Source organism: Amia ocellicauda, chromosome 12, assembly GCF_036373705.1.
Source record: "Amia ocellicauda isolate fAmiCal2 chromosome 12, fAmiCal2.hap1, whole genome shotgun sequence".
Taxonomy (NCBI): domain Eukaryota; kingdom Metazoa; phylum Chordata; class Actinopteri; order Amiiformes; family Amiidae; genus Amia; species Amia ocellicauda.
The window spans coordinates 18556983-18581130 of record NC_089861.1 but is presented as its reverse complement, the minus strand read 5'-3'; the positions used below and the strand labels follow the sequence as shown (position 1 = coordinate 18581130).

The 24148-nt window shown below is 45.6% G+C and overlaps 2 protein-coding genes across 2 annotated transcripts; both read left to right on the top strand.

Annotated features, from left to right (window-relative positions):
• Window positions 1-359: 359 nt before the first annotated feature.
• On the top strand, window positions 360-10891 carry LOC136765027 (mucin-2-like). The gene is made up of 4 exons (XM_066719503.1): window positions 360-510; window positions 6211-8475; window positions 9487-10628; window positions 10871-10891. Exons 1-4 carry the CDS (start codon window positions 360-362, stop codon window positions 10889-10891), a joined length of 3579 nt encoding a protein of 1192 aa, XP_066575600.1.
• A 200-nt stretch (window positions 10892-11091) lies between these two features.
• Window positions 11092-16792, top strand: LOC136765026 (mucin-2-like). The gene is made up of 4 exons (XM_066719502.1): window positions 11092-13524; window positions 13996-14382; window positions 14848-15392; window positions 16772-16792. Exons 1-4 carry the CDS (start codon window positions 11127-11129, stop codon window positions 16790-16792), a joined length of 3351 nt encoding a protein of 1116 aa, XP_066575599.1. The 5' UTR covers window positions 11092-11126.
• The last annotated feature ends 7356 nt before the right edge of the window (window positions 16793-24148 follow it).

Genomic DNA, 24148 nt, shown 5'->3' with positions numbered 1-24148 from the left:
GGATGGTCCCAGGTAGCCCTCAGTTCCTAAAGGAGGTCAGGCAGCAGCGGGGGGGCCCGTGTGGGCTGCTGCACGCACTGACCCCTTTCAAATCTGGAGGACAGGGTCAGAGGGCCAGTTGAGCTGGAGAGACTCCACAGCCCTCTGGATGACTACCCAGAACTCCCTGTCCTGTCCCGTGGGAGCAGGAGGGGTGTCCACACTCAAAGGAGAAGGGGTGGGAGCGACCAACTCCTCCTCCATGAGCTCCGCCTCTGTCTTCCTCCCAGGTGGCCCATCCACTGCCCTCATCCTGGGTTGGGGCAGACAGACTCCCCTCAGTCTCCACTGGCGCAGTGTGAGCCGGCTGGAGCGTCATGATGTGGGGGGGCGGCACCTGTTGCGCTGCCTATGCTGCCTGCGCGGCCAGGAACAGGACGACGCCGAAGAGGGGGAGGGAGCCCGGGGGCGTTGCTCAGGGAGAGGTGGAGATCCAGTACCCAGATGTCCCCCGTCACTTCCGGGCGTGCCGTAGCGGACCCGGAAGTTGCAGCCAAATAGTGACTGCTGTCGGTGCCCAGACTTCCCCACTCCAGGCGGGCAAGGTGCGCTGGCCACAAGCAGCACAGTGGTGGGGGCGAGAGGAGCTCATCGCCAAGTGCTGAGAGCACACACGCGTGCACAGGGAAACGTGCAGCAAAGGCGCCGGTCAGTGTTTGCACCGGGGGCACACAACAACTGAAACGCCTCTGCAACAAGTGGAGCACCTAGCGGGCCCACAGCTGTAAGTGCGTCTCCACCCGGCAACATTTATATACACGCAAACAATAGCTAAACAATACAAATAGACACGGAAGTAAACGGTGGTGACAGCACAGCTGTGAAGCCAACCAACCGAACAATAATAATTATTATTGTGAACAATAATAATGTCTAATGCACAGACAAGACACAGAGAGCTCACGTTCTCGGGTCCAGGCGAAGTGGCAAAAGAGGACGAACCTGTGCCGACATCACGTTTTATGGAACAGGATGTGGGAAAGGACCTGTTCTGAGTGACGAGCGCAGGGGCCAATGGCAGATTTGATAGAGTGACTTTTTGATCAGGTTCCTACGGCAGTGCGCAGAAACCCCTCCCCCTTGAGCTGTGCTTCCGACTTGAAAGATAACCTATGTTTTGTTTCAGTGCTGTATCTGGGGGAGGACATTTTGAAGAAGGCGGTGCGATCCAGTGTGGGGATATAGAATCGGCGGTGCTGTTGAAACCATGACAATCAATTACCATCTCACACAGCAATCACCTGAAAACCGTAACATCCAACACAGGCCATCCCACCCTGCACACTGACTGGATTAGGAAGAACAGTCAATCAAACCTAGTGGACCAATGGAGACCTATGTTCTACGCCAGGGGTGTCAAACTCAATTTTACCATGGGCCATATGATCATTTCATGTTTCTTTCGAGGGCCGCATAAATATTTGCTCGTCACTATTTATAATTCACCGTCAATTGAAAAATTGGCAACACTCAATTTAAAAGTTAGAATTATACTTATTTTCTTTAACACTTACAATTATTCAAAACACACATCTGACCTAATTGCTGCTCTGGGGGGGTTCGTTTGTTTAGGTCACCTGACACTTTTTTCGTTAGACTATCTTGTCAATGTCCGGTGTAATGTGTTGTGCTGAAGCGATCATGTCGTTGTGATGTCTGGGGGATGTGTCATCAGTGACACAGCTGTCCGCACAGGTCTGCGCTTCACACACTGAGAGGACCTGCGTGCAGGCGCTCTGTGGTACAGGTGTTCTGACAAACTGAGCTGCCTAGCGAGAGTACGTGTGCGCAGTGAACATGCCCATAAATCTGTTGGTAATAAGTATGTACATTTAAAATGATTTTGGTCGTGTTATTTCATAGTGACCAATTTGCTATTTACGCCTAGATGACAGGATGAGCTACACAGGGTTTGAAAGCTTCTAATACAGTAGTGTTGAAAAACAGGTGGTAGCCCATTCTGACAGGTCCCTTCTGTTCAACAGGATGAGCTACCTCGGATTTTAAGTGTTAAAATATAGCTGGTAGCCCATTCAGACAGGTCCTTTATGTGTGACGGGATGAGCTGCTTAATGTTTTCAGTCAGGGCAGCTCATTCCAGCTGGTAGCCCATTGTTTTCAGATACCGGGCAGCTCATCCTGATAGGGAAGCTCAGTTTGTCAGAACACCGGCGCTGTAATAAGGGCTAAAACTGCAGCGCCAATGGGACTGAACTGCGGCTAAGTGTGTCATTGATGAGGACTGGATCAATTAAAAACGACTTGCATACTGCGTCATCTCCAAAGGTCTTGATAAGAGCAAGCAAGTTCTCCTTTTGTAATTGCGCAGCGAGCAGCAATCATAATCAAACCAAAAGAATAATTGAAAATAGGAGTTTAAACAGAGCAAACGAATCACAGTAAAAACCGTACAATATAACCACACGTGAGACCAAACACCAGTACAAATACAAAAGAACAACGAACCAAAATATCGCAAACTAAAAAACAAAACCAATAATAGAAACAACCCAATAGTGTGAAATCAGCGATTGCATTTGTTTTAGCGAGCATCAATTAACAATTGAATACATTCAGATCTCAAATGCAACTGCTTTACATCACTAAAGAGAATAAAAAACATTGACCTCGGGTAACCACAGCCAGGATGCGAGATGCGCCACCCAGTCTTGCCTTATAAATAGACATTAGGTACCAGTATAGATGTGATTTAACAAAATATAATAGAATACTTAGGCGATGCAGCCAGGTTTACCAGCAACAGCACAAACCAGCACTGCTAGACTGGTCTGTGTCTGTGAAACAGCATCTCTCGCTTAAAATAACAGCAAGTTTAAGTAGCAATAACTTGACAATTAGTCAATTAGGACACCGATTGAAATTAGGAAACAATGCATCAAACTGAGAAACCCTATTAGTCTTAAATTGTAGCCACCTGCTACACATGGTTTGCTGTAGTTTGTTTTTAATTCAGCCACTTTGTGCAGCCTCAGTACTTCTCTCTGTGTTTAGTCTCGTAGTGCCGCCGTATATTGAATTCTTTCATCCCGGCTAAACTCTCCTCACAAACGAGGATACAGGTTTTAAACTCTGCTCCACAAACACATATTCCCACTCCCAGCTTTCCTGAAACACTCTACCTTCCTTGTTGATTTTTCTTTTCTTGGACATTTTGAGTTGAGTTTATTGCAGATGACAGAAAGAACAGCACGTGGACAGTAACTCAGCCTGTGATTGGCTGTTAAATCCCTACCTCGTGCCAATGACACTCGCAATGGCTGATGGGAACCGTAGTTTTCACACACAATTTCCTAATTCACAAGCTGTCGCGGGCCTAATTACTTAATGATACACCACCTTTGCAGGGGCCAGATTAAAACCATTGGGGGGCCGTATTCAGCCCGCGGGCCTTGAGTTTGACACCCCTGTTCTACGCCTCCCTGTAAGCCCCGCCCTCACCCCAAAACTGTGCCAAAACTCATAAACGAAAAAAAAAGAGAAAGCAAAGAAGCCGGCGGCGAAAGCCAAGATCCCGGTATCGTAGCCAAAGGCAGTGAGACTCCAGTGTTTTTTTTGTTTTGCTTTTGATATCATTATTTTTGTTTACAATTTCTATTTTGATTTTGATTGTTCTATTTTTGATCTCAACATCCATTTTTCTTTCAACTTTTTTTCTTGATAACGAAATATTTTACTTTGAATTCGTTACCGCAGTGAAGAATTGTAGTGGGGGCAAATTGTCATGGGGACCAATTTTCATGGTCCCATTTTATTTCTGTGGATGTTTATCTCCCTGACTGTGTTTATCTTGACTGATTCTGTGTTCTCCATATCCCCCCCTATTAACTACACATAAATTGTGGATTATCTCTTTTCTTTACAGCCATTGTTTGTGACAAAATTCCAAAAACGTAAGTACTAAAATTCTTATCTTTGTCAGCAACATACTGATTATAACCACATGTTATGAAGCTTTTTAATATGAACACTTAGATTGTGTATTTTTGTGTTTTTATGTAGTATTTATTGTGTTGTATGCATTGGTCTGGTGCAATATAATTTCCCCTTTGGGGATCTTATCTTATCATATTTTATCTGTGGCCAATATGAGAACAAGACTGTGTCACAAACCCATCTTAAGGGGTTACTTTAGGGAACTAGTAAAGGGAGGTCTATATGGCCTCTAATGTATTCTTTGAATGACTGTATAAAAGAGTAAACTTTTGAGAAAGAGTTTTGTGCTGAATTCCCAGAATTCCCAAGAACAATTGTGGAAACAGGCAAACTGTAGATATTAAGATGCATCTTTAATACCACAAAAGATATATCTAGATGTAAGATAAGTAAAATGAAAGAAACTAAAAATGTAAACATCTGCTACAGTTCTTACATCCCATTATCTGAAAAAATATATTTAAATCCTTTTCAATCTGTATAGAACATCACAAACAAAAAATACAATAGCTGCAGATGCAACCACCACCACAGCTGAAGATGCAAAAACTGAAGTTACAACAACTACAACTGAAGCTCCAACAGTAACTGAACCTCCCACTATTATCGCAATTGAAGCTCCAACAACAACTGTTACTACAATTACGACCACAACTGAAACTCCAACAAAAGCACATGAAGATACAACTACCACAACTGAAACACCCATTACTACAACTGCAGCTTCAACTACCACCACAACTGAAGCTTCCACTACTTCTCCTGAAGCTCCCACTACCACTACAACTGCAGATTCCTCTACTACAACTGAAGTATCCACTACCACAACGGAAGCTCCAACTACCACCAACACTGAAGCTCCTATTACAACTACAATTTCAACTTCCACTACTACAACCACAACTGAAGCTGCCACTATCACCACAACTGAAGCTTTCACTACCACAGCGGAAGCTCCAACTACCAACACCACTGCAGTTTACACTACCAGAACTGAAGCTCCTGTTACCACAACTGAAGCTCCTATTAATACAACAATCACAGCTTCCTCTAATACAACTGCAGCTTCTACAACCACAACTGAAGAGTCCAATACCACAAAGGAAGCTCCCACTACCACAACTGAAGCTTACACTACTAATACTGAACCTCCCACAACCACTACAACTGCAGATTCCACTACTACAACTGAAGTTACCACTACCACCACAACTGAAGCTCTGACTACCACCACAACTGCAGTTTTCATTACCACAACGGAAGCTTCCACTACCACCACATCTGCACCTCCCACTACAACAACTGCAACTGTAACTACTACAACTGAAGCGTTCACTACCACAATGGAAGCTCCAACTACCACAATAGCTTCCACTAATTCTACTGAAGCTTCTACTACCACTGCAGCTTCCACTACCACAACTGAAGCACTCACTACCACATCTGCAGCTTCAAATATTTCAACTGATGCTTCCACTACCACAACGGAAGTTCCAACTACCACCACAACTGAAGCTCTTATTACCACTACAATTTCAGCTTCCACTACTACTACTAAAGCTCCCACTACCATTACTGCAGAATCCACAACTACAGCTGAATCATCCACTACCAAAACTGAAGTACCAACTACTGCATCTGCAGCTTCAACTACTTCAACTGATGTTTCCACTACCACAACAGAAGCTCCAACTTCCACAATGACTGAAGCTTCCACTAATTCTACTGAAGCTTCTACTACCACTGCAGATTCCACTACCACAACCGAAGCTTACACTACTACTACAATTTCAGCTTCCACAACTACTACTGAAGCTCCCACTACAACTACAACTGCAGATTCCACTACCACAACTGAAGCTCGCACTTCCATAGCTGAAGCTTCAACTACTACTACTACTGAAGCTCCCACTTCCACTACAACTGCAGATTCCACTACAACAACTGAAGCTTACACTACTACTATTGAAGCTTCCACCACCAAAACGGCAGCTCCAACTACCACCACCACCACTGAATCTCCCACTACTACTCCTGAAGTGCCTACTACCAGTAGAGTTGCAGCTTCCACTACTACTACTGAAGCTCCCACTACCACTACAACTGCAGATTCCACTGCAACAACTGAAGCTTCCACTACTATTACAGAAGCTTCCACTACAACAACAGAAGCTCCAACTACCACCACCACTGAATCTCCCATTACCACAACTGAAGCTCCAACTACCACTACAATTGCACCTTCAACTACTACTGAAGCTTCCACTACCATTACAACTGCAGCTTCAACTTCTACAACTGAAGCTTCCACCACCACAACGGCAGCTCCAACTACCACCACTGCTGTAGCTTCAACTACCATAACTGAAGCTCCCACTACCACCACCACTGAATCTCCCACTACTTCTCCTGAAGCTCCCACTACCACAACTGAAGTGCCTACTACCAGTACAGTTGCAGCTTCCACTACTACTACTGAAGCTCCCACTACCACAACGTTAGCATACAGTACCACCACATCTGCACCTCCCACTACAACAACTTCAGCTACAACTACTACAACTGATGTGTTCACTACCACAACGGAAGCTCCAACTACCACCAACACTGAAGCTCCCAATACCACAACTGAAGGATCCACTACCACATCTTCAGTTTCAACTGCTTCAACTGATGCATCCACTACCACAACTGAAGTTTCTATTACAACTACAGAAACTCCTACTACCACTACAATTGCAGCTTCCATTACTACAACAGAAGCTTCCACTACTATTACTGAAGCTTCCACTACAACAACGGAAGCTCCAACTACCACCACCACTGAATCTCCCATTACCACAACTGAAGCTCCAACTATCACTACAATTGCAACTTCAACTACTACAACTGAAGCTTCCACCACCACAACGGCAGCTCCAACTACCACCACCACTGAATCTCCCACTACTACTCCTGAAGTGCCTACTACCAGTACAGCTGCAGATTCCACTACTACAACTGAAGCTCGCACTTCCATAGCTGAAGCTTCCACTACTACTCCTGAAGCTCCCACTACCACAACTGAAGTGCCTACTACCAGTGCAGTTCCAGCTTCCACTACTACTGAAGCTCCCACTACCACTACAACTGCAGATTCCACTGCAACAACTGAAGCTTCCACTACTATTACAGTAGCTTCCACTACAACAACAGAAGCTCCAACTACCACCACCACTGAATCTCCCATTACCACAACTGAAGCTCCAACTACCACTACAATTGCACCTTCAACTACTACTACTGAAGCTTCCACTACCATTACAACTGCAGCTTCAACTTCTACAACTGAAGCTTCCACCACCACAACGGCAGCTCCAACTACCACCACTGCTGTAGCTTCAACTACCATAACTGAAGCTCCCACTACCACCACCACTGAATCTCCCACTACTACTACTGAAGCTCCCACTACCACAACGTTAGCATACAGTACCACCACATCTGCACCTCCCACTACAACAACTTCAGCTACAACTACTACAACTGATGCGTTCACTACCACAACGGAAGCTCCAACTACCACCAACACTGAAGCTCCCAATACCACAACTGAAGGATCCACTACCACATCTTCAGTTTCAACTGCTTCAACTGATGCATCCACTACCACAACTGAAGCTTCTATTACAACTACAGAAACTCCTACTACCACTACAATTGCAGCTTCCACTACTACTACTGAAGCTCCCACTACCACTACAACTGCAGCTTCCATTACTACAACAGAAGCTTCCACTACTATTACTGAAGCTTCCACTACAACAACGGAAGCTCCAACTACCACCACCACTGAATCTCCCATTACCACAACTGAAGCTCCAACTATCACTACAATTGCAACTTCAACTACTACAACTGAAGCTTCCACCACCACAACGGCAGCTCCAACTACCACCACCACTGAATCTCCCACTACTACTCCTGAAGTGCCTACTACCAGTACAGCTGCAGATTCCACTACTACAACTGAAGCTCGCACTTCCATAGCTGAAGCTTCCACTACTACTCCTGAAGCTCCCACTACCACAACTGAAGTGCCTACTACCAGTGCAGTTCCAGCTTCCACTACTACTGAAGCTCCCACTACCACTACAACTGCAGATTCCACTACTACAACTGAAGCTTCCACTACTATTACTGAAGCTTCCATTACAACAACGGAAGCTCCAACTACCACCACCACTGAATCTCCCATTACCACAACGGAAGCTCCAACTACCACCACCACTGAATCTCCCATTACCACAACAGCAGCTCCAACTACCACCACTGCTGTATCTTCAACTACCATAACTGAAGCTCCCACTACCACAACTAGACCTTCCAGAACTACTACTGAAGCTCCAACTACCACTACAACTGCAGATTCCACTACAACAACTGAAGCTTACACTACTACTCCTGAAGCTCCCACTACCACAACTGAAGTGCCTACTACCAGTACAGTTGCAGCTTCCACTACTACTACTGAAGCTCCCACTAAAACTGCAGCTTCCATTACTACAACTGAGGCTCCCACTACCACAACGGAAGCTCCCAATACCACCACATCTGAACCACCCACTACAACAATGGAAGTTCCCTCTTCCACAACATCTGAACCTCCCACAACCACAATTGAAGCTTCCACTAAGACAACGGCAGCTCCAACTACCAACACCACTGCAGCTTCCACTACTACAACTGAAGCTCCCACTTCCACTACAACTGCAGATTCCACTACAACAACTGATGCTTCCACTACTATTACTGAAGCTTCCACTACAACAACGGAAGCTCCAACTACCACCACCACTGAATCTCCCATTACCACAACTGAAGCTCCAACTACCACGACAATTGCACCATCAACAACTACTACTGAAGCTTCCACTACCATTACAACTGCAGCTTCAACTTCTACAACTGAAGCTTCCACCACCACAACGGCAGCTCCAACTACCACCACCACCACTGAATCTCCCACTACTACTCCTGAAGTGCCTACTACCAGTACAGTTGCAGCTTCCACTACTACTACTGAAGCTCCCACTACCACTACAACTGCAGATTCCACTACTACAACTGAAGCTTTCACAACTATTACAGAAGCTTCCACTATAACAACAGAAGCTCCAACTACCACCACCACTGAATCTCCCATTACCACAACTGAAGCTCCAACTACCACTACAATTGCACCATCAACAACTACTACTGAAGCTTCCACTACCATTACAGCTGCAGCTTCAACTTCTACAACTGAAGCTTCCACCACCACAACGGCAGCTCCAACTACCACCACCACCACTGAATCTCCCACTACTACTCCTGAAGTGCCTACTACCAGTACAGCTGCAGATTCCACTACTACAACTGAAGCTCGCACTTCCATAGCTGAAGCTTCCACTACTACTACTGAAGCTCCCACTACCACTACAACTGAAGCTTCCACTACCATTACAACTGCAGCTTCAACTTCTACAACTGAAGCTTCCACCACCACAACGGCAGCTCCAACTACCACCACTGCTGTAGCTTCAACTACCGTAACTGAAGCTCCCACTACCACAACTAGAGCTTCCAGAACTACTACTGAAGCTTACACTTCTACTACTGAAGCTCCAACTACCACCACCACTGAATCTCCAACTACTACTCCTGAAGCTCCCACTACCACAACTGAAGTGCCTACTACCAGTACAGTTGCAGCTTCCACTACTACTACTGAAGCTCCCACTACCACTACAACTGCAGATTCCACTGCAACAACTGAAGCTTACACTACTACTACTGAAGCTTCCACTACAACAATGGAAGCTCCAACTACCACCACCACTGAATCTCCCACTACTACTCCTGAAGCTCCCACTACCACAACTGAAGTGCCTACTACCAGTACAGTTGCAGCTTCCACTACTACTACTGAAGCTCCCACTACCACAACGTTAGCGTACAGTACCACCACTTCTGCACCTCCCACTACAACAACTTCAGCTCCAACTACTACAACTGATGTGTTCACTACCACAATGGAAGCTCCAACTACCACCAACACTGAAGCATCCACTACTACATCTTCAGTTTCAACGGCTTCAACTGATGCATCCACTACCACAACTGAAGCTTCTATTACTACTACAGAAACTCCTACTACCTCTACAATTGCAGCTTCCACTACTACAACTGAAGCTTCCACTACTATTACTGAAGCTTCCACTACAACAACGGAAGCTCCAACTACCACCACCACTGAATCTCCCATTACCACAACTGAAGCTCCAACTACCACTACAATTGCACCATCAACAACTACTACTGAAGCTTCCACTACCATTACAGCTGCAGCTTCAACTTCTACAACTGAAGCTTCCACCACCACAACGGCAGCTCCAACTACCACCACCACCACTGAATCTCCCACTACTACTCCTGAAGTGCCTACTACCAGTACAGTTGCAGCTTCCACTACTACTACTGAAGCTCCCACTACCACTACAACTGCAGATTCCACTACTACAACTGAAGCTTCCACTACTATTACAGAAGCTTCCAATATAACAACAGAAGCTCCAACTACCACCACCACTGAATCTCCCACTACTACTCCTGAAGTGCCTACTACCAGTACAGCTGCAGATTCCACTACTACAACTGAAGCTCGCACTTCCATAGCTGAAGCTTCCACTACTACTACTGAAGCTCCCACTACCACTACAACTGAAGCTTCCACTACCATTACAACTGCAGCTTCAACTTCTACAACTGAAGCTTCCACCACCACAACGGCAGCTCCAACTACCACCACTGCTGTAGCTTCAACTAACGTAACTGAAGCTCCCACTACCACAACTAGAGCTTCCAGAACTACTACTGAAGCTTACACTTCTACTACTGAAGCTCCAACTACCACCACCACTGAATCTCCCACTACTACTCCTGAAGCTCCCACTACCACAACTGAAGTGCCTACTACCAGTACAGTTGCAGCTTCCACTACTACTACTGAAGCTCCCACTACCACAACGTTAGCGTACAGTACCACCACTTCTGCACCTCCCACTACAACAACTTCAGCTCCAACTACTACAACTGATGTGTTCACTACCACAATGGAAGCTCCAACTACCACCAACACTGAAGCATCCACTACTACATCTTCAGTTTCAACGGCTTCAACTGATGCATCCACTACCACAACTGAAGCTTCTATTACTACTACAGAAACTCCTACTACCTCTACAATTGCAGCTTCCACTACTACTACTGAAGCTCCCACTACCACTACAACTGCAGCTTCCATTACTACAACTGAAGCTTCCACTACTATTACTGAAGCTTCCACTACAACAACGGAAGCTCCAACTACCACCACCACTGAATCTCCCATTACCACAACTGAAGCTCCAACTATCACTACAATTGCACCTTCAACTACTACTACTGAAGCTTCCACTACCATTACAACTGCAGCTTCAACTTCTACAACTGAAGCTTCCACCACCACAACGGCAGCTCCAACTACCACCACCACCACTGAATCTCCCACTACTACTCCTGAAGTGCCTACTACCAGTACAGTTGCAGCTTCCACTACTACTACTGAAGCTCCCACTACCACTACAACTGCAGATTCCACTGCAACAACTGAAGCTTCCACTATAACAACAGAAGCTCCAACTACCACCACCACTGAATCTCCCATTACCACAACTGAAGCTTCCACCACCACAACGGCAGCTCCAACTACCACCACTGCTGTAGCTTCAACTACCATAACTGAATCTCCCACTACCACAACTAGAGCTTCCAGAACTACTACTGAAGCTTACACTTCTACTACTGAAGCTCCAACTACCACCACCACTGAATCTCCAACTAGCACAACTGAAGCTCCAACTACCACAACTGAAGCGCCTACTACCAGTACAGTTGCAGCTTCCACTACTACTACTGAAGCTCCCACTACAACAACTTCAGCTACAACTACTACAACTGATGTGTTCACTACCACAATGGAAGCTCCAACTACCACCAACACTGAAGCATCCACTACCACATCTTCAGTTTCAACTGCTTCAACTGATGCATCCACTACCACAACTGAAGCTTCTATTACTACTACAGAAACTCCTACTACCTCTACAATTGCAGCTTCCACCACTACTACTGAAGTTCCCACTACCACTACAACTGCAGCTTCCATTACTACAACAGAAGCTTCCACTACTATTACTGAAGCTTCCACTACAACAACGGAAGCTCCAACTACCACCACCACTGAATCTCCCACTACTACAACTGAAGCTTCCACCACCACAACGGCATCTCCAACTACCACCACCACTGAATCTCCCATTACCAAAACTGAAGCTCCAACTACCACTACAATTGCACCTTCAACAACTACTACTGAAGCTTCCACTACCATTACAACTGCAGCTTCAACTTCTACAACTGAAGCTTCCACCACCATAATGGCAGCTCCAACTACCACCACTGCTGTAGCTTCAACTACCACAACTGAAGCTCCCACTACCACAACTAGAGCTTTCAGAACTACTACTGAAGCTCCAACTACCACTACAACTGCAGATTCCACTACAACAACTGAAGCTTACACTTCTACTACTGAAGCTCCAACTACCACCACCACTGAATCTCCCACTACTACTCCTGAAGCTCCCACTACCACAACTGAAGTGCCTACTACCAGTACAGTTGTAGCTTCCACTACTACTACTGAAGCTCCCACTACCACAACGTTAGCGTACAGTACCACCATATCTGCACCTCCCACTACAACAACTTCAGCTACAACTGCTTCAACTGATGCATCCACTACCACAACTGAAGTTTCTATTACTACTACAGAAACCCCTACTACCACTACAATTGCAGCTCCCAATACCACATCTGAACCACCCACTACAACAGTGGAAGTTCCCTCTTCCACCACATCTGAACCTCCCACAACCACAATTGAAGCTTCCACTAAGAGTATTGCAGCTCCAACTACCAACACCACTGCAGCTTCCACTACTACAACTGAAGCTCCCACTTCCACTACAACTGCAGATTCCACTACAACAACTGAAACTCCCACTTCCACTACAACTGCAGATTCCACTACAACAACTGAAGCTTACACTACTACTACAATTTCAGCTTCCACAACTACTACTGAAGCTCCCACTACCACTACAACTGCAGATTCCACTACCACAACTGAAGCTCGCACTTCCATTTCTGAAGTCTCCACTACTACTACTGAAGCTCCCACTACCACTACAACTGCAGATACCACTACCACAACTGAAGCTTCCACTACTACTACTGAAGCTCCCACTACCACAACTATAGCTTCCACTACTACTACTACTACTACAGCTTCTACTACTACTACTGAAGCTTCCACTACAACAATGGAAGTACCAACTACCACCACCACTGAATCTCCCACTACTACTCCGGAAGCTCCCACTACCACAACTGAAGTGCCTACTACCAGTACAGTTGCAGCTTCCACTACTACTACTGAAGCTCCCACTACTACTACAACTGCAGATTCCACTACCACAACTGAAGCTCGCACTTCCATAGCTGAAGCTTCCACTACAACAATGGAAGCTCCAACTACCACCACCACTGAAGCTCCCACTACAACTACAACTGCAGATTCCACTACTACAACTGAAGCTTCCACTGCTATTACTGAAGCTTCCACTACAACAACGGAAGCTCCAACTTCCACCACCACTGAATCTCCCATTACCACAACTGAAGCTCCCACTACCACTACAATTTCAGCTTCCACAACTACTACTGAAGCTCCCACTACTACTACTGAAGCTCCCACTACCACAAATAGAGCTTCCACTACTACTACTGAAGCTCCCACTACCACTACAACTGCAGATTCCACTGCAACAACTGAAGCTTACACTACTACTACTGAAGCTTACACTACAAACATGGAAGCTCCAACTACCACCACCACTGAATCTCCCACTACAACTACAACTGCAGATTCCACTACTACAACTGAAGCTTCCACTACTATTACTGAAGCTTCCACTACAACAACGGAAGCTCCAACTACCACCACCACTGAATCTCCCATTACCACAATGTCAGCTCCAACTACCACCACTGCTGTAGCTTCAACTACCACAACTGAAGCTCCCACTACCACAACTAGAGCTTCCAGAACTACTACTGAAGCTCCAACTACCACTACAACTGCAGATTCCACTACAACAACTGAAGCTTACACTACTACTACTGAAGCTCCAGCTACCACCACCACTGAATCTCCCACTACTACTTCTGAAGCTCCCACTACCACAACTGAAGTGCCTACTACCAGTACAGTTGTAGCTTCCACTACTACTACTGAAGCTCCCACTACCACAGCGTTAGCGTACAGTACCACCACATCTGCACCTACAACAACTTCAGCTACAACTACTACAACTGATGCGTTCACTACCACAACGGAAGCTCCAAATACCACCAACACTGAAGCTCCCAATACCACAACTGAAACATCCACTACCACATCTTCAGCTTCAACTGCTTCAACTGATGCATCCACTACCACAACTGAAGTTTCTATTACTACTACAGAAACTCCCACTACCACTACAACTGCAGCTTACATTACTACAACTGAGGCTCCCACTACCACAACAGAAGCTCCCAATACCACCACATCTGCACCTCCCACAACCACAATTGAAGCTTCCACTAAGACAACGGCAGCTCCAACTACCAACACCACTGCAGCTTCCACTACTACAACTGAAGCTCCCACTTCCACTACAACTGCAGATTCCACTACTACAACTGAAGGTTCCACTACAACAATGGAAGCTCCAACTACCACCACCACTGAATCTCCCATTACCACAACTGAAGCTCCAACTACCACTACAATTTCAGCTTTCACAACTACTACTGAAGCTCCCACTACAACTACAACTGCACATTCCACTACCACAACTGAAGCTCGCACTTCCATAGCTGAAGCTTCCACTACTACTACTGAAGCTCCCACTACCACTACAACTGCAGTTTTCACTACCACAACAGAAGCACCTACTACCACAACTACAGCTTCAACTTTTGCAACTGTAGCTTCCACTACCACAACGGAAGCTCCAACTACCACCACCACTGTAGCTTCCATTACCATAACTGAATCTCCCATTACCACAACTGAAGCCCCTACTACCACTACAATTGCAACTTCTACTACTACTACTGAAGCTCCCACTACTTCAACTGAAGTTTTCACTACTACTACTGAAGTCTCCACTACCAAAACGGAAGCTCCAACTACCACCACAACTGAAGCTCCCACTACCACATCTGCAGCATCAACTTCTACAAATGACGCTTCCACTATCACAACGGAGGCTCCAAATATCACAACTCTCATTACCACAACTGAATCTGCTACTACCACTAGAACTGCAGCTTCTACTACTGTTACTGAAACTGCCACTACCACTAAAACTGCAGTTCCCACTACCCCCACAACTGCACCTTCCACTTCTACAACTGCAGCTCCCACTATAACAACTGAAGCTCCCAGAACCATCACAACTGCAGTTGCCACTACTGAAACAGAAGCTTCCATTGCTACCACAATTGCAGATCTCAAATCTACAACTGAAGCCTCCACTACCGCAATGGATGATCCCACTACCACCGCAATTGCAGCTGTCACTTCCACAACTGAAGCACACACTGCCACAACTGCACCTTCAACTACCACAACTCAAGCTTCCACTACCACAATGGATGCTCCAACTACCACTACCACTACCACTGTAGCTTCCACTACCACAACTGAAGCTCCCACTACCATCACAACTGAAGGTCCCATTACCACCGCAACTGCAGCTTTCACTACCACAACTGAAGCAGACACTTCCACACCTGCAACTTCCACTAACAGAACTGAAGCTCCCACTACCACCACATCTGCAGCTCCCTCTACTTCTACTGAAGCTCCCAATACCACTACAATTGCAACTTCCACTACTACAACTGAAACCTCCACTACCACAACTAAGGCTCCCACTACCACCACATCTACAGCTTTTACTACCACAACTGAAACACACACAACCACTACTGAAGTTCCCACTACCACCACAACTGCAGCTTCAACTACCACCATAACAGCACCTCTAACTACCATAACTGAAACAGACACTAACACCACAACTGCACCTATCAGCATGACAACTGAAACTATGACTACCACCTCATCTGAAGCTCCCACTACTACAACAGAAGCTACCACTACCACAACGGAAGCTGCAACTACCACCGCCACTGCATCTCCCACTAAGCCCACAACATCAACAACTGAAGATCCCACTACCACCAGAACTGCTGCTCCCACTATCACAACATCTTCAGGTCCAATGACAATTACAACTGAAGCTCCCACTTCCACCACAACAACAACTCCAAGTACCACAACTGAAACTCCCACAACAACCATATCTACCACTTCCACTACCACCAAAACCTCAGCTACGGCTACGGCTCCAAATACTACAACTGCAGCTCCAACTACCACAACTGTAGATTCCACTATGACCACAACTCCAGCTCCAACAACCACAACTCCAGCTCTCTCTACCACCACAACTCCAGTTCCTACTACCACAATTGATGCTCCAACTACCACCATAACGACTGCTCCTATTACAACCAGTAATGCTTCTTCCACTACCAGTACAACTACAGCTCAAACTAGCACAATTGCAGCTCTCACGACCCCCACAACTCCAGCACCTAAAACCACAACTGAAGCTCCAGCTACCACCACAATTTCAGTTCCCACTACCACTACAGCTCCAAGTATTATAACTACATTTTCCACTACCACCACAACTTCAGTTCCCATTATATCCACAGTGTCACCAACTGAAGATCCAACTACCATGAGATCTGCTGTTCCCACTACAACATCTTCAGCTCCAACGACAATTACAACTGAAGCTCCCACTAACACCACACCAGCAGCTCCAACTACCACAACTGCAGCTCCATCTACAACCACAACTTCAGCTCCTACTACCACAACTGCAGCTCCATCTACAACCACAACTTCAGCTTCTACTACCACAACTAAAGCTCCCATTACAACCATAATTACCGCTCCTACTTCCACAACTGTAGCTCCAACTATGGCCACAACTACTGCTGCTACTACAACCACTACAGCTGTTTCCACTACCACATCTACAGCTTCCACTACCACCACCACTACTGTTCCTTCTACAACTACTACTGCTCCAAGTACAAAGAATACCTCTGCTGTCACTACCACCACTGGTGCTTCAACTACCACCACAACTACTGCTCATACTACAACCATTACTGCTACTATCACAACTGCAGCTCCCACTACCACCACATCTCTAGCACCTACAACCACAACTGCAGCTCCTGCTACCACCACATCTCCAACTCCTACTACCACAACTGTAGCTCCAACTACCACCACAACTACTGCTCCTACTGTAAAAAATACGTCTGCTCCAACTATCACAACTGTTGCTTTAACTACTACCACAACTACTGCTCCTACTACAACCAGTACTGCTGCTTCCACTACCATCACAACTCCAGCTCCCACTATCACAACTGTAGATCCCAGTACAACCACAATTCCAGCTCCTACTTCCACAACTGTAGCTTCAACTACCACCAAAACTACTGCTCTTTCTACAACCACTACCACTCCAACTACCACCACAACTCCAGCTCCAACTACCACAAATGGAGCTCCATCTACCACCACAACTACTGCTCCTAATACAAAAAATACTTATGCTCCCACTACCACAACTGGTGCTTCAACTACCACTGAAACTACTGCTCCTATTATAACCAGTACTGCTCCATCCACTTCCAGTACAACTAATGCTCATACTACAACCATTAATGCTATTCCCACAACTACAGCTCCAACTACCACCATGACTACTGCTCCTAATACAAAAAATACTTCTGCTCCCAATACCACAACTGTTGTTTTAACTACCACCAAAACTACTGCTCCTTCTACAACCACTACCGCTCGAACTACCACCAGAAATCCAGTTTCTTCTACCACAACTGTTGCTACAAGTACCACAACTACTGCTCCAACTAAAAAGAATACCTCTTCTCCCACTACCATAACTGTTGCCCCATCTACCACCACAACTACTGCTCCTACGACAATCAGTACTGCAGCTTCCACTACCACAACAACCACAACTACCGCTCCAACTTCTACAACTGTAGCTCAAACTATTACAATTGCAGCTCCCCCTCCCACCACATCTCCAACTCCTACTAGCACAACTGTGCCTCCAATTACCACAACTACTGCTCCTACTACAAAAGATATTTCTGCTCCCACTACCACAACTGTTGCTTTAACTACCACCAAAACTACTGCTCCTTCTACAACCACTACCACTCGAACTACCACCACAACTCCAGCTCCCACTACCACAAGTGTTGCTCCATCAACCACCACGACTACTGCTCCTATTACAACCAGTACTGCTCCTTCCACTACCAGTACAAATAATGCTCATACTACAACCATTACTGCTCCTCCCACGACTGCAGCTCCCACTGCCACCACATCTCTAGCTCCTACTACCACAACTGTAGCTCCAACTACCACCACACCTACTGCTCCTACTACAAAAAATACTGCTGCTCCCACTACCATAACTGTTGCTTTAACTACCAACAAACCTACTGCTCCTTCTATAACCACTACAGCTCTAACTACCACCAGAAATCCAGCTCCAACAACCACAACTGGAGCTCCCTCTACCACCACAAGTCTAGCTCCTTCTACCACAACTGTTGCTACAAGTACCACCACAACTACTGCTCCTACTGCAAAGAATACATCTGTTCCAATTACCATAACTATTGCTCCATCTACCACCACAACTACTGCTCCTATTACAACCAGTACTGATTCTTCCACTACCAGTACCATTCCAGCTCCCACTACAACTGCAGCTCAAACTACCACATTTGCAGCTCCAACTACCGCCACAACTACTGCTGTTACTACAACCACTACTGCTGTTTCTACTACTACAATGGCAGCTCCCAATACCACCACAGCTCATACTCCTACTACCTCAATTGTAGCTCCAACTAACATTACAACTATTGCTGCTACTACAACCACTACTGTTGGTTCCACTACCATCACTGTGGCTCCCACTGCCACCACAACTACTGCTCCTACTACAACCAGTACTGCTGCTTCCACTACCACCACAACTCCAGCTCCTACTACAACAACTGTGGCGTCCACTACCACCACAAGTATTGCTGCTACTACAACCAATACTGCTGCCCCCACTAGCACAACTACAGCTACCAAGACCACCACAGCTGCTTCCAGTACTGCTATAAATACAACTAAAACTACAACCACACTGGCAGTTCCCACTACTACCACAATTTCGTCTCCCAATACCACCACAACTACAGTTCCTAGAACTACATCAACTGAACTATTCATTACCACAACTGAAGCTCCCACAACCATTAAAATCGCAGATCCTACTTCCATCAATACTAAGGCTCCTAATACTACTACTGCATCTCCCACATCTACAACAACTACAGTGGCAGCTCCCACTACAAACACAAAAGCATTTCCCACAACTACTACAACTGTGACTCCTACATCTACAAGTGTAATTGCTAGTAGCTCTAAATCAGCAATTCCAACTTCCATCACAAGTATTTATCTAACTGCAACCAAAACACCTCCCACTACAACCACAACTGCAGTTCCCATTACAACCACACTACGAGCTTCAACTACCACATTTACAGTTCCCACTACTACTACAACTGAAGTGCACACTTCCACGACAACAGCAGCTCCCTCCACCACAACTGCTCCCACTATAACCACACTTGCAGCTTTGGCAACATCATCTGCAGCTCCCACCACCATTGAAATTGCAGTTCCCATTACCACCACCACTATGGCTCCTCCTACTATGACTGCATCTACAACAACTACAGTGGCTACCGTTCCCACTACAACCACAAGGGCAGTTCCCACTACAACCACAATGGCAGCTTCCACTACAACTACAACTGTGGCTCTTACTTCTACAATTGAAATTCCTACTAGTTCCAAATCAACCGCTCCCTCTACCACCACAACTTCAACTCCCACTATCACTACCAACACAACTATAACTCCTACTACCACCACAATTGCAACTTCATCTACTACAGCTGTAGATCCCACTACTATAATAACTGCAGCTGCTACCACCACAATTGCAGCTTCCAGTACCACCTCAATGTCCACTCCCATTATTACCACAACTGCATCCCCAACAATTACAAGATCTACTACACCCTCTTTTACAAGACCTGCAGCTCCCACTCCCACTACAAGTACAACTCCCACTACTACTTTAACTGTAGCACCCTCAACCACCACAGCTGTATCTCCAACTACAGTCCTCAATGTTAGAACTACAGCGTCTATGTTTACAACTTTATCTCCCATTACTACTTCAACTACAACCACTGCTTCTCCCAGTACTACAAATGGAGTTCCAGCTACCAACACAATTACAGATCTCGCTACTAGTCCTGCCACCTCAAGTGCAGCTATTAGTACCACAAATGGAGCTCCCACAACCACATCTACTGCTCTCATGACCTCTGCACCCATTGTTACCATTACAACTACAACAGTATCCCCCACCACCACTTCTAATGCTGTAAAGACAACAAGCACACTTACATCAACATCTACAACCAAAGCTACAACCCCCACTACAATCATAACCAGAGGTACTAGCATCATTACCCAGTATACCACAGCTGCACTGAGGCCTACCACAAACTCCACCTTTACATTGCCAGCACCCACAAAATACCTTCCTCCCCCACCCCCCACGTATAAGGACAGCACTACCAGCCCCATCCCCAGCACAACCACATCCCAAGAACACAACAGGTGGGTCATAGGAAACTCATTCCTCTAATGCAGACATGTATGTTAAATTATCATGCAGAGTTAAATTGAGATTTAGAGTCAGATATAGATGTAGATTCAGATATAGTGTATTTATGTATGTATAGTGTATATTTCATATTGATATAGAATTATACATTCATATTAATTAAAATGAGATAATATCAGATTTGATTTGATTTGATGTAATGCAAATGTAAACAGATTTACATGTATATTTTAAAATTACATGCAGATTAAGATGCTACTTGTTTTGATTTAAATACAACTGATGATTTTATTCAGTCTTACATTTAGATTGAGATTTTATTTTATTTTATTTTATTCAGGATAAGCTGTAGGTTCGGATTCAGATTCGGATATAGTTTGAGATTTGATTTGACATGATAAAAATAATTCCCATCAATTATGTTTTCATTACAATGCACACTAATGCCAAGTGATCTCCAGGGCTCTGTTCATTTATTGCATATGTTTCACTATCTGTCTTGCTTCTCTCTATCTTCACAATGTCAGGCCAGTCGTTGCAGTCCTGAGACTGGAGTTCAACATATCAAACCCAGCTCCCAATGAGACGGCCATACTCAAAGTCTTCACTGACCTACTGGCACCTTACACGGCCCTGGTCATCTACCCAGTGAACGCCACCAAGATCACCTACCAGAGTGAGTCAGGGATCCTCACTGCTTCTGCAGAAGGCGTGTCTTCCATAGGTTCACACTGACTGAACAGAGACACCTCGCACACACTGACTCAGTCATTAATGCACCAGGAGGTCCCAGAAGGCTTTCATTCAGAGTCTGATGTTATTGTCTCTATCCCCCCTCCCTTTTCCAGAAACAACTGGGAACGCCTTTGCCATCACCGTGGACTTCCGCGTCGACAACCTGACTGTTCCAGAAGGCTCTAATTTGACCAACCAGACGTTCGGTGACATCCAGGACCCCATCAACGCCCTGGTGAGACTTCAACTGAGGAGCTGACTTAAACTAGTCTTACTGAGAAGCTAAGACAATGTAGAGATCAAAGGAAGGCAGTGGCACATCGAATCCTGCTTGGGAATTAGCACTAATAGGTGTCTCATATGCACCGTTGAAATAAGGAACACATTTCGAATGACAGGGCCGAAGGTTAACAGAGATCATGGAATGATTAAAGAAGCAATATTAATCTGGCATCAATGTGTCTTAATGTCATTCCAGTTCCAAGATATCCTCTCCAAGCATCTGGGTAAAATGCCAACCAAGTTTCCTCCTGCCCAATTCAGGTATATCATTCCAAACTCGTTTCCTGTCTCAGACGCAATGCACATCAAATAGGAAAGGTTTACAGATGAGAGTGGTTGAAACCTATACATATGAATATACTCTCTCTGCCTCTGTCTCTCTCTCTCTCTCCCTCTCTCTCTCTCTCTCTCTCTCTCTCTCTCTCTCTCTCTCTCTCTCTCTCTCTGTTGTTCCTTAGCAATGTGAGCAATCAGGTTCAGGCAAATGTGGCGTACACATTCAAGGAAGACGACATTGATACACCCAGTACTCTACTGGCTAAGATCCTGAACATCACACGACCACTCCAGGACATCACAGCCACTCTGAGCATTAACGGTCAGTCACAGTGTTATCACTGTACTATAGCACTGGGTTCTGTAGGGACGGGCTCATTTCCAGACAGGATAGATCAAAAATGAGTTGTTTCAACTTCCTGCTGAATGTTACTCCGCAATACAACTCCGTAGTGCTTGACAATGATCTCTTGACGAGAAATGGCACAGATGGGCTGATAGAAAACCACATCAATCTCTGACTTCAGTGTTCTCTGTCTGGAAACATAGGTCAAGCAGTTACAACTGCAGCTCCCACTACAGTCACCATAACTTCAGCTCCCATAAGGTAAATCAAAACCCTGAATTTCATAGTCCAGCGAAAGAAGGTTCTGGACTCCAGTGTGTTGATGTTTCTCTGTCTCTCTGTCTTCACAATGTCAGGCCAGTCGTTGCAGTCCTGAGACTGGAGTTCAACATCTCAAACCCAGCTCCCAATGAGACGGCCATACTCAAAGTCTTCACTGACCTACTGGCACCTTACACGGCCCTGGTCATCTACCCAGTGAACGCCACCAAGATCACCTACCAGAGTGAGTCAGGGATCCTCACTGCTTCTGCAGAAGGCGTGTCTTCCATAGGTTCACACTGACTGAACAGAGACACCTCGCACACACTGACTCAGTCATTAATGCACCAGGAGGTCCCAGAAGGCTTTCATTCAGAGTCTGATGTTATTGTCTCTATCCCCCCTCCCTTTTCTAGAAACAACTGGGAACGCCTTTGCCATCACCGTGGACTTCCGCGTCGACAACCTGACTGTTCCAGAAGGCTCTAATTTGACCAACCAGACGTTCGGTGACATCCAGGACCCCATCAACGCCCTGGTGAGACTTCAACTGAGGAGCTGACTTAAACTAGTCTTACTGAGAAGCTAAGACAATGTAGAGATCAAAGGAAGGCAGTGGCACATCGAATCCTGCTTGGGAATTAGCACTAATAGGTGTCTCATATGCACCGTTGAAATAAGGAACACATTTCGAATGACAGGGCCGAAGGTTAACAGAGATCATGGAATGATTAAAGAAGCAATATTAATCTGGCATCAATGTGTCTTAATGTCATTCCAGTTCCAAGATATCCTCTCCAAGCATCTGGGTAAAATGCCAACCAAGTTTCCTCCTGTCCAATTCAGGTATATCATTCCAAACTTGTTTCCTGTCTCAGACGCAATGCACATCAAATAGGAAAGGTTTACAGACGAGAGTGGTTGAAACCTATACATATGAATATACTCTCTCTGCCTCTGTCTCTCTCTCTATCTCTCTCTGCCTCTGTCTCTCTCTCTCTCCCTCTCTCTCTCTTTCTCTCTGTTGTACCTTAGCAATGTGAGCAATCAGGTTCAGGCAAATGTGGCGTACACATTCAAGGAAGACGACATTGATACACCCAGTACTCTACTGGCTAAGATCCTGAACATCACACGACCACTCCAGGACATCACAGCCACTCTGAGCATTAACGGTCAGTCACAG

Coding starts and splice junctions, on each gene's coding strand:
- LOC136765027 (XM_066719503.1), top strand. CDS start 360: ATGTGGGGGGGCGGCACCTGTTGCGCTGCCTATGCTGCCTGCGCGGCC. Junction 8,476..9,486: donor AACTGAAGTGCCTACTACCA/GTACAGTTGCAG, acceptor TTACAACTGCAG/CTTCAACTTCTACAACTGAA. Junction 10,629..10,870: donor CTCCCACTACTACTCCTGAA/GTGCCTACTACC, acceptor TACCACAACTAG/AGCTTCCAGAACTACTACTG.
- LOC136765026 (XM_066719502.1), top strand. CDS start 11,127: ATGGAAGCTCCAACTACCACCAACACTGAAGCATCCACTACTACATCT. Junction 14,383..14,847: donor AACTGAAGTGCCTACTACCA/GTACAGTTGTAG, acceptor CTACAACTGCAG/ATTCCACTACTACAACTGAA. Junction 15,393..16,771: donor CTCCCACTACCACATCTGCA/GCATCAACTTCT, acceptor TTCCACTACCAG/TACAACTACAGCTCAAACTA.